The sequence below is a fragment of the Myotis lucifugus genome, unplaced genomic scaffold (genome assembly GCF_000147115.1).
Source record: "Myotis lucifugus unplaced genomic scaffold, Myoluc2.0 scaffold_1545, whole genome shotgun sequence".
NCBI lineage: Eukaryota > Metazoa > Chordata > Mammalia > Chiroptera > Vespertilionidae > Myotis > Myotis lucifugus.
This window is the reverse complement of record NW_005872593.1, coordinates 44,554-55,887: the sequence shown is the minus strand read 5'-3', so window position 1 is coordinate 55,887 and position 11,334 is coordinate 44,554. Positions and strand designations below refer to the sequence as shown.

At 62.5% G+C, this 11,334-nt stretch overlaps 1 protein-coding gene across 1 annotated transcript in view; it reads right to left on the bottom strand.

Moving 5' to 3' along the window:
* Positions 1-7,193: 7,193 nt before the first annotated feature.
* ALG14 (ALG14, UDP-N-acetylglucosaminyltransferase subunit) overlaps positions 7,194-11,334 on the bottom strand; it is a 14,941-nt gene continuing 10,800 nt past the window's right edge. Inside the window, exon 4 of the mRNA XM_006107889.3 lies at positions 7,194-7,592. Within this exon, the coding sequence (XP_006107951.1) occupies positions 7,362-7,592 (231 nt within the window). The 3' untranslated portion in view covers positions 7,194-7,361. The remainder of the gene's footprint in view (positions 7,593-11,334) is intronic.

The following is an 11,334-nucleotide window of genomic DNA, read 5'->3' as shown; positions in this document are numbered from 1 at the left end:
AGGGCGGCCCGGCAGCGCCTCGAACCGGGAGACGGCGCGCGTTCTGCCGGGCCAGCCCCACCCCCACGGCCCGGTCCCCCCACCCTCTCCCCTCTGATCTGGAGGGACCAGAACCCCGTTTTCCCCGGGGCGCGGGCACTGCAGTGACCCCCGACCCCATGTACTCCGTCCCCAGCCTCATGCAGGTGAGGGGGCCGGTCAGGACCTTTAGATCGGGCGCCGGAGCCCCGTCGCCAAAGCTGCGCCTCCGGCCCCCCGCCCCCGCCCCCGCCGCGCGCACAGTTGGGGCCTGTCGGTCCCGGGTCCGGGGTGAGTCTGGGGACCCGGCAGCAGCGCCCGGGCCGACGCTCCCACGGAGCCAGGTGAGGCCAGAGGAGCCGCGCGGGACAGCACCGCGCGTGGCAGCCTCACCAGGACCCCGTGCGCCGCGGCGGGAGGAGGTTTGTGCGATTTGCCCGCGGCCAGGAGCTCAGCATCCTTACCTTCCTCCTGCCCCGCGTGAGCTCGGCCCCCTGCACACAGGCGCCTGCGGAGGGTGTCGGGGCCTCACCCCGGCGCGGGGACCCCCGGGCCGTGGGAACAGCGGCTGGAGGAGCTTCCGGCCTCTCGCCTGGCCCCCTGGAAGCCCTGCTCCAGCCCCACCCGGACTTAACCCACTTAAAGGTCATCCCTCTAGAATGTTCGAGTTCTATTCAGTCTCGACATGAAAAGCCAACAGACAAAGCGGGAGTCTGGTTTCAGGGGGTTATTGTTCGATGGGTCCAGGGCCTCAGTTTTGGATGATGAACAAGTTCTGGAAAGATAGTGGGGCCGTCCCGGCACGATGCACCCGGCTCCGTGCAGGAACCCCTTGGTGGGGCGGGCAGCTAGGGGGGCAGCGCGGCACCGGAGGGCCGGCTGCTGGAGGGAACAGATGGAGGGGCCGCCAGGGCAGCGGGACTGGGAAGGGAGGCCTCCTCTCCCGTCACCCCTCCTGCCTCTGTCTCCCCTTCTCACCCTGGCCTTCCTGCCGCCACCCCCATTCCTTGTCGTATCTGCCTCCACCCTCTCTTGCCTTCCTCCTGCCGGAAGCGGTGAATGACATCCCAGGAGGTTCATCTGCTGTCATTCAGGGTCAAAGAAGTTGCCACTTTTGAGGTTCCATTGTTGTAATGTACCCCGCGAATCACAGGACGCCTCAAGAAGTCGAATTAAGGAGTCACATTTATTGCAATCCAGGACTATGAGGGGGCATTTCGCTCTCCCAGATCTCATAGTGATAAGATGGTCGCAAAACCAGACTGATATAGGCAAAGATCACAAAGGTACTGACTACATCCCAAGGTTTGGAATGAGGAACCTGGTTCGAAAAAAGCAGTTTACAGAAGCAGAAGCAGCATGTTGTCTAAATTATAGTTTTTGGTCTCCGATCACTGAATTGACAGAAACACATTATCTAGAGCCCTCGGGTCTGGAATGAGGAACCTGGTCAGACTTAAGCCTGTTATCTAAATCACAGTTTTTGTTTTGGGTCTCGGGAACACTGAGTCAACAGGCACACGTTAACTGGAGCCCTCTGACCTTGGGGTAACCGTGCTGTCCTTCCCAGGTAAGGGAAAATGTGCTTCCTAAGACCAGTATGACCACAACCCAGGGGATATTCACAGTAAAATCAACAGGGTATTCAATCGAATGGGACGATTTATATAATTCAGAAAATCAAAATAACCTGTCTATTGTTAAACAAAGCAAATAGGTACATAAGCCAAACAGCAGGGTTAAAGGTAAACTATAGTTTCTACCTGAGATGATTGCTACCATACTTCACCAAGTTCAAGACAAACCGGCCTGAGCCCGGCTGGCATGGCTCAGTGGTTGAGCATCAACGATTCCTGGTCATTGTGGGCTTGATCCCCAGCAGGGGGGCGTGCAGGAGGCAGCCGATCGGTGATTCTCCCTCCTCATTGATGTTTCTCTCTCGCTCCCTCTCCCTTCCTCTCTGGCATCAGTAAATATATATATTTTAAAGGGAAACCATCCCGAGAGGGTGGCTGGGAAGAGGGCAGAGGCCTCAATGGGGTTCGTGACCTTCGCAGGACGTTGACATTGGCTGGGCACCCTTGGGAGAGGGTCCCACTGCTTCCTCCAGGCTCGGGGAGAGAGGGTGAGGCAGTGTCCGGGCTCGCCGCCTGTCCCCTCGGCCACCGGCTGCTCAGTTGTGGCTCCACAGTCTCGCGGGTCCTTGATCCGGGGAAGGACGGGGTGTGAAGGCTGCTGCCGGGCAGGGCGGGGTGACACCAGGACGCACTCCAGCCTCACATTCCAACTTTGCCGCTTACCCGGGACCTGGGACACTTAAGGTGGTGTCATCCGGGCGCAGCCCAGTTCCTTAGCGGCTGGCTCCCTGTGAAACGCCAAGGCCCAGCTCCCCGCGGACACGCGGTACTTTCTCGCCCGAGGAATCATTTTCTCAGCACCCGGCCCCGTCCCCACGAAGGACAGAACCTCTAGATGGTGCTGAAAAGCGGCTGCCCCGCCTGTTTCTTGAACCAGCAACGAAGACACATCTGGCCGACAGGCGTTCCGTGCGGCAGGACTGACAGCGTCAGCACAGCGAGCGGAGCGCGGAGCCAGCGGGATTTTTCTCGTTTTTCTAGTTGGGATGTAACCCCGGGAGGGCCGGGCGGACGCTGTGCAGCACTGTATCCCGCACGTGGCACAAGCAGCCCTTCCCCAAGCCTGGGCTGGTGCAGGGATGGGAAACAGGCTGAGCACGGAATGCGAAGAATGCAGGTTGGAGGCTGCCCTTTGCCGACCTTTCCGCTCGGTCCCTCAGTAGCCGCGGGGCCTGGAGGCCGGAGCACTGGGCGGCGGGACCAAGATCCCTCCGGAGGATAAGAGCCTGATTGGGGTGTCCACATGCTCACCCCGTGTTTAGAGTTCAGCAGAAAGGTGTCCATTAGAGACATTTCTAGAGCCACTCCTGGCTTCAGCACCGGGTTTTTCCTCCCTGTTTTCTTCGTGTTGATCCACCCAAGGATATTTTTCCATGGATTTTCTTTAGAGAGAATGAAGGGGGCGGGGAGGAAAAGCATCCATGTGAGAGAGACACAGCGACTGGTTGCCTCCCGTCCGTGCCAGACGGGCTGGGGTGGAACCTGCCACCGTCTCTGAGACGTGTTGACAGCCCATCAGGTGAAGCAGGGACGCTCGCAGGTCCCGGGGGGTCCCGGGGGGGAGGTGGGGGCCAGGTCCGGGGGTCGTCACTGCTGGGCCAGCAGCTGAGGCCACGGGAAGTGAGTGGGCACAGAACCCCCGCCAGAGGCCTGGCCGCTTTCTCCCCTGCCTGCTCGTTTCTTTCCATGAAAAGACGCCAAAGGCATTTACACTGAGGCTTGTTCTAGAAGACACGGGCGGATGGTCACCAGATGCCGCGGCCGGGCACGGCCAGCACACGTCCCGCCGTCGCTGGTGGAGGGCGAGACCGACACCCCGAGAGGCGCGCCGGCTCCCGGGGCTGCGGGTTCCAATGCGCGTGTTTATGCGGCAGAGGGAGCACAGCCAGTTCCGGGCGGAATTCTTTATTTTGCTCGGTTTCTGCCGTTTCCGCTCCTGCTGCTGTGCTGGGGGGCAGGGCAGTGCCGTGAGGGGGGCACAGGCCTCCGGCCGCTGCAGGGGCCTCAGCCGTAGGCGCGGTCGGGCGGCACCGCCGTCCACATCACCCCCGTGACCTGTGCTATGGGCACCCGAGGGCGGGCGTGCCCTGGGAGGAGGCAGTGCCCTTGAGCCCGTGACGCTCTCGGCTGGGTCAGGCTGGGCCCCTCAAATATTGACCGAGCGACGGGCGCCCAGCGCTGCGGGGAGAAGGCGACACTCGGACCTGCCAGCGGGGCTGGAGGGGGCGAGGGCTCAGCCCGGGAAGCGCCCGGCCAGGAGCCGGCTGCAGCCCCCACCGCTCCCCAAGGTCAGACGAGAGCAGAAGTGACCACGGTTTCCATCCTTGTTCCCATGGGAAAGCCTGGTGGCCTCCCTGTAGGAGGGACCCCACCTTCTCTGGCTGGTGAGCGTCTGCAGGGCCCTCACACGCCGGCTGTTTAAAGCTTCTAACTGTGGGGATGGACACGCGTGCGCGGTGGAGGGGCGGGAGACAGGGCTGGGGTGAGGCGCCCCGTGCACCCACTGTCCCCGGGCCCACGCAGCCCCAGGGCAGTCCCCAGGCGGTCCCAATGGAGGTCCCCACGGCGGTCCTGAGTCACCTGTACCCCCACCCCCCAGCGGTATAAGCAGAACCAAACCTCACACCTTCTCCCACACCAGCCACCAATACTTTGTTTCTATACCAGGGGTGGGCAAACTTTTTGACTCGAGGGCCACAATGGGTTCTTAAACTGGACTGAAGGGCTGGAACAAAAGCATGAATGGAGTGTTTGTGTGAACTAATATAAATTCAAAGTAAACATCATTACATAAAAGGGTACGGTCTTTTTTTTTTTTAGTTTTTTTTTTTAGTTTACCCACGGCTGTTCTATAGGCTTTATTTTTAAAATGTTTTTATTGATTTGAGAGAGAGAGAGAGAGAGAGAGAGAGAGAGAGAGAGAGAGAGAGAGACATCGATCAGCTGCCTCCTGCACGCCCCACACTGGGGATGGAGCCCACAACCTGAGCATGTGCCCTGACCAGGAACTGAACCGTGACCTCCTGGTGCATGGGGTCGCTCAACCACTGAGCCACACGGCCGGGCAGTTTCTATAAGATTTTGAAGGACAGTTTAGGCTCCACCTGCATGTGGCTGTTTGGACCCGGCTGTTGGCTTGGGGCGTCCAGGCACTGGGCTGGGCAGCTAGAGGCCTGGTGGGCTGACTGTCCACAGGCCCAGGGCCCGGCGGCTGGGGCGGCCGGCGGGGCTCTGACCCGTCTTGCTGCCGCCTGTGGAGACGGCGCCCCCACAAAGCCCTGCTTCCCCCTTCTCTCTGAAGAAGGAAACGTCTTTCCCTTTTCACTGTTGAGAGCGGAGGAGCCTCATGCCTGCCCCTGCGCCTGCCCCTGCGGCTGCGACTCCAGGGCCCCGGGTGGGAGGGTGGCCTCCCTGTCGCTGACGGATCCTCGTACGATCAGCCGAAAGCTTACCCAGTTCTTGTTGTGACCATTGACTTCCCGATCATCGCCCTGAATAGACTGGGGGCGGGGGGGGTGAGACAGAAGGCGCCCCGTCTCCTGCCAGCGCCTGGGTCAGCCTGGCCTCTGTTCAGATGCTCGTTACTGAGGAAAAGCCGGGTCCCGGGGAGAGATGGGCCCAGCGGCTCTCACCAGGGGCTGCGGCTGGAGGAGCCAGAGCTGCCGGCGGAATCTCTCCTTCCGGCCGCTCGGCGGAGGAGCCGCTGCCTCTCCTGACACTGAGCCAAAGTGGCCACACGGGCGGCTCCACGGGAAGGTGGCGGCCCAACCACCGCTGCTTCCTAACCAACTCCCCAGACCGTGGTGGAAGGGCGCGTGGATCTGTGCGTGGACTCCGTGGTCAGATTCAGGGGCGCAGCGGGGAGGGTCTCCCTGTCCCAGCCGAGCCTCGGCTGGGGGGACAGGAAGGCTGCAGCCCCCCGATGGACCGTGGAGTTTCTCTCCTCCCAGCCCAGCCCGGCGCCTGGCCAGGTCTCTTCAGGGGCCACAAGACCTCTCCCCGCCTGCCCGCCGCCCGCAGGCGCAGGGTCTGGGAGCCCCAGGCCAGGGGATGGCCTCACTGCGGGATGGTGAGGGGCTGCTTAGGGGGTTTCTGTTCGTCCCTCATGGGGCACATGTGGGCAGTACAGCCCCACGTGGAGCTGCCAGGGTCCCCCTCCAGCCTGGGTTCGCCCTCCCTCCCGCCCATGGTCCCCCTCCCGCCAGGCGCGGCTCCCGGGACTCCTGGCTGTGCTGAGAGTGAGTCAGAGGGCGCCCAGGCCCAAAGACAGCCGAGGCGCCGGTCACATCCCCGGGCGGTGGGGCTGGGGCCGCCCGGAGCAGACCAGCAGCCTGAGTGAACCAGCCCAGGTCACCAGGCCCCCGAGAGGTGCTGGGGCTGTTTCCACGGATGGACACGAGGTCATGACCGGCAGGCTCGTCCCCCACGAGCAGTGAGATGGGGTCAGAGGGGAGGCTCTCCAAGGCCCCACTTTCACCCAAAACCTGGAGCCTTTTGACTTCTATGCTTAATGGAAAGGCTCTTCACTTGGTCAGATAGAAACCCAGCCCGGCCGCATGGCTCCGTGGCTGAGCGTCGGCCCAGGAACCAGGAGGTCAGGGTTCGATTCCAGGTCACGGCACAGGCCGGGGTTGCGGGCTCCATCCCCGGTAGGGGGCGTGGGGAGGCCAAGTGCCCACGAAGCGAAGCTGAACCCCGACACCGGCTGTGCTGAGGCTGGAGCCGAGAGCGGCCTGCCTGGAAGCGGCCCCCGCCTGAGGCTCCCCACGGATCGAGGCCGGGAGTGGGCGGGCGGAGCAGCACCCGTCTTCGTCTTTTCTCTAAAGCAAGCACGTCGGACTCACAGACTCACACGGCCCAGATGAACAAGGTTTACATGGATGTGGCCGCAAAAAACCAAAAGCTTCAATTGTCATAGAAATGTAGGTTTATTTTGATAGAGACATGCTGAATACATGGGCTGAAATAAATGAGTCACCGTTAACATAAAATAATAGAACATTTTAATAGAAATTAACATTTTTTCTTGAACATTAACTTACCAGACACTGAATAGCTGCACAAATTAATAAGCGTCACGCATATAAACCTATTTTTCTTGTTCTCCGAAAGCGAAATATTTCCTGTTGCGCACACCAAACAAGTCAGTCCATCGGCTGCTAAAATATTTGCTGCTAGTATTAGTGGGGAGAAATGGTGCGCCTGTGCGTAAGGCGCAGAAGGGAAATGAAGGCAACACAATTATAGTCATCAGTCATTAGTGAACGTTGTAGTTCGTTATAATTATGTATAACAGGATATTATCAAAATTAAGTTATGAATATTTTTAAAAAATATATTTTTATTGATTTCAGAGGGGAAAGAAGAGGGAGAGATAGAAACATCCATGATGAGAGAGAATCATTGATCGGCTGCCCGCTGCACGCCCCCTACTGGGGATGTGCCCGCCACCCCTGGCACGTGTCCTTGACCGGAATCGAACCTGGGGTCCTTCAGTTCGCAGGCCAACGCTCTATCCACTGAGCCAAACCGGCCAGGGCCAGTTAAAAAATTTTTATTAAAATGTTTCTTACATACCGTTCTATCGGTTGTGGGCCTCATGCGGCCCGCGGGCCGTGAGTTTGACATGCTTGCTCTCTAACAAAGGCGTAGTCTCCTCCCCACGTGTAAGTCGTGTTGGCTGCGTGTAACCGGAGCAGGCACCTGTCACACGATCCGCCCCAGGTACACGGACGTGGGGTACTTCCTCTTCAGGGCGGGCCACTGCACCAGGAAGTAGTCGGCGAAAGGGCGCAGGATGCGGCCCGTCAGCGACAGGTGCTCCACCCGGCAGAGGCTCTCCACGTAGACCACGGTCACGCGCTTCACGCCCAGCACACCCAGGAGGACGGCCGCCGCGCAGATGGGCACGCAGGTCCCCGGCCCGTTACACAGCACCTGCGGACAGAGGGGGCGAGTGGAAGGGAGCGGGTGGGAGAGACACGGGTGTGAGAGAGACATGGTGATGGGCTGCCTCCCGCACGCACCCCGACAGGGTGATGACCCCACAACCCAGGCAGGTGCCCTTGACCAGAAATCGAACCCACACCCTTCGGTGAGCAGGCAGTCGCTCTGACCACGGACCCCGCCAGGACCAGCGGCTGTTCTACATGCGGCGTTTGCGTTACAGACGGTGAGACCCAAGGAGGGACTGTACATGCTTCTGTCTGACGAGGAGGCCGCGGAGTTGACGGGACTCACTGTCCCGCACGGACGGGCCACGTTGCTATGCTGCCCCCGCCCCGCCTGGAACTGGTCCGAGTGACGCCCCTGTGCGACTGCGGCAGCAGCCGAGCCCAGAGGACCCAGGTGGGCCCCCTCCCTGGGCCGGTGCGGCTGGGCCCAGGTCTGCCCGGCTGGCAGAGGGTTCCTGGCAGAGCCCAGCGCCCGGACAGCTGGCGCCAGGGGCAGCGGGCCCTGTCCAGCGCGGTGGCAGCCCTGCCCCCACCAGCTGTGCGGCCGCCACCAGCTGTGCGGCCATGGGAGGGAGGGGCCCTGTTCTGGCTGCTCAGCCCCACCGCCCGGCCCTCCTCCGCGCCTGCTGGTCCTGCTGCGTGAGTCCCTCGCTCTCCGCTCTCAGAAGCTTCCGGGCCTCCCTTCCGAGTCCGGCACGCGGAGTGGCTGTGTGGTTTGCTACCGAGGGTCCCAGTGGTCCTGGTCCGGGACGGGTGTGGACGCCCTCGGGCAGGTGGGAGCCCCGGGGAGCCGATGAGCCGATGGACCTCCAGCTGGGGAGCCTGTGCAGACCAGGAGCCGGGAGACTGGGGGGTTGGGGGGAGTGGAGACGGAGCCTCTGAGATCCGGACGGGAAGTGTCTGGGTGATCAAGGCCACAAGGAAGGGAGCGCCGCTGAGGGCTCGTGGCCCACGCCACGGAGGGTGCAGGGAGCCGGGCACCGGGGCCTGTGGGGTCGGGGTGCTGTGGGTGGGTGGCAGGAGGACGGGACGTTAGGGGCCCACAAGCAGCGACAGTAGGGGCTGCCCGTGGAGACGACAGGACACGCCCAGCAGGCCCCACACCAGGCGCAGCTCCCCACAGGCCGCGGCCTCACTGCTGCCACGGGGTCCGTGTGGGCGCCATGCTGGGCATGGCGAGGAGGTCACGACTGCCGCCGCGCCTTCCTGGGAGGTCACACGAGACAGAATCAGAGCTTCATCTTCACTCCGTCCCCGCGGCACAGCGGCTGCCCCGCGTCCCGGGAAGGTCACTCAGCGACCTCTGCTTCCCGACCTGCGGCTGCTGCTGCTGCGCTCACAGGAAACGGAACCGCTGGCTTTCCTGTCCTGGGCAAAGGGTCAAGGTGCCTTTTCCTGTCCTCTCGGTCTTTTATCGTTTCCATTGTGCTTCCAACCCTGGCACCGTCTTCAGGAAGGTCTGAGTCCTGTGCCCAGTGCTCGCCCTTGCTGAGCCCCCCTGAGCCCTTGCCAAGCCCATGCTGAACCCTCCTGGGCCCCCCTGAGCCCACGCCGAGCCCCCCAACCCTCACCGAGCCCATGCTGAGTCCACGCCAAGCCCCCCCTGAGCCCTCGCTGAGGCCCCCTGAGCCCATGCCGAGCCCTTGCCAAGCCCATGCTGAACCCGCCTGGGCCCCCCTGAGCTCCCGAACCCTCACCGAGCCCCCCTGACTCCACGCCGAGGCCCCCCCTCACACCCCTGCAGGCCCAGGCCCAGGGCAGGTGCAGCCTTGGAGCCTCCAGCCCGCCCGCCAGGGAAGCACCTGACCTTGACAGGTCACTGCGAGGCACCAGGCACAGACCTCAGGTGGCGTTTTGCACAACCACCTCCCTCCGGCCCTGCCTGTCCTCCCGGTGGCCGTGGCCGTGGCCGTGGCCACCCTCCCGGAGATGAGGAGGCACAGAGAGGCGAGGGGCCTGCGGGCCACGCAGCGGGGTCTGTGCCAGCTTCCAGAGGGCGCCTGTCCGCCGCCCAGGAGCGCGGCCGGGACGGAGGGAGCCGGGACGGAGGGAGCTGCGTCCCCCAGTCCACGGCGGGGCCTCTGCTCCAGGCGGCCAGGGCGGCGGGGCTTCCTCGCCCTCGTCACACCCACCAGATTCTCTCCTGTTGGTCAGAGCCGGCTCCTGTTTTCCTTAACAGGAGGGGGAGTCAGTGCGGCCCCACATCCTACAGCCCAGGAGGCTGACAGCAACGAGGCCTAGACAGCACGCGGCTCTGACAGGAGGGCCCGCCTCCACCAGGGCCACGGGAGGGAGCTCGGTGCCGGGGTCCCGGGGAGTGTGCGGGGGGGGGGGGGGGGGTGTGTGAAGGGCAGCAGCTCCGAGGCGAGTGCCCGAGCACGTGGTCCCCCTGGCACCAGGCGGCCCCGTCCTCAACCAGGAGGGCACCTCAGTGCGGCTGCACTCGGTGAATTCTGTCTTCTGGCCTCCGTTCCGGGTCTGTCTCTCTTCCTGTCTGTCTGTCTGTCTCTCACACACACAACCAGACTCTCACGAAGTGTGTGTATCCTTCGGCGCAGACGCAAGGCCGGTTCCCATTCCACGCCCATCAGTGTCGCCACCACATCCACGGCATCAGAGGAAAACCCCACGACCCCATCGCTCGAGGGAGAAACGCCCGGGCAGAACCCAGCGCCCCCCAGGGCAGCCTCGGGGAGCTGGGCCGGCGCTTCCTCTCTGGGTGACCATCTGCAAGCCCACGGCTCAGGGCACCCCGACAGGAGATGCCAGGGCTCCCACAGGACGCCCAGGAGGGACGCCCCTTCATCGCCTCTGCTCGGTGTTCCATCGGCAACTAAAACAAGCGCACGGGCCCCAGGTCTGCTCAGGCCGCGCGGACGAGAGCAGGAACCACTCCTCCCGGGTCCCAGCCAGTGTCGGACGGACAGACTCCCGCGGACGCTGCCCGTGCCGTCCCCAGGGAAGACACGCTGCCCACCATGTCTTTAGCCACGAGTTCTCTTTTTCTGTAGCATCGCCTTGAGACCATTTTCCTTAAACAAACAAACAAACAAACAGAAACAAACAGCATCGCTAATTTTCAGATTCTCCCGCTAATGACGCAACTCGATGATGAAGCAATGGTTTTGCTGACTTTCACCAACTCCTGTCACTTTGTGCTCAGACTCATTCTCAGAAATCCACCCTGGCCAACCTCCCAGCCGCCACAGCGGGTGCCTGGGTGCAAAGACGGGGACAACACTAGGGAACTTGTAGGAAAAAATGTAAAACGGACGGGGGAGGGAGGGGGGACGGTCTTGGTGAAACCACATAACCGGAAGCCTGGACGGGTGTGCACAGCCTCGCCGCCCGGCTCCCGCACCCCGACCGCCCACCCAGGTCTCCCGACTTCGTGCTCCCCGAGAGTTGAGTGAGAGCAAGCTGTGTGGGAGCAGCTGAGCAGGGGCAGCTGAGCGAGGGGCATGGCCTGAGGAGGCTGGAGCAGCAGCAGGCCGAGCCCCGAGCTGGCACTGCCCCCGCTGATACGACTCATCCGCAGATCCCTGTGGGGTCAGCAAACCCTCAGGAAAACAGCACCTGGACCTGCCGCCGTGTCCGGGGCCACCTGACCCGCATGGACACCTGGCTGCAGGGAACATGCCTACTGAGGCCACAGAGAAACCTGTTCCACAAGCTGGCGGCTGTAAACACTTTCAAAACTGGCGTCGTCAGAAGCCCGCTCTGGC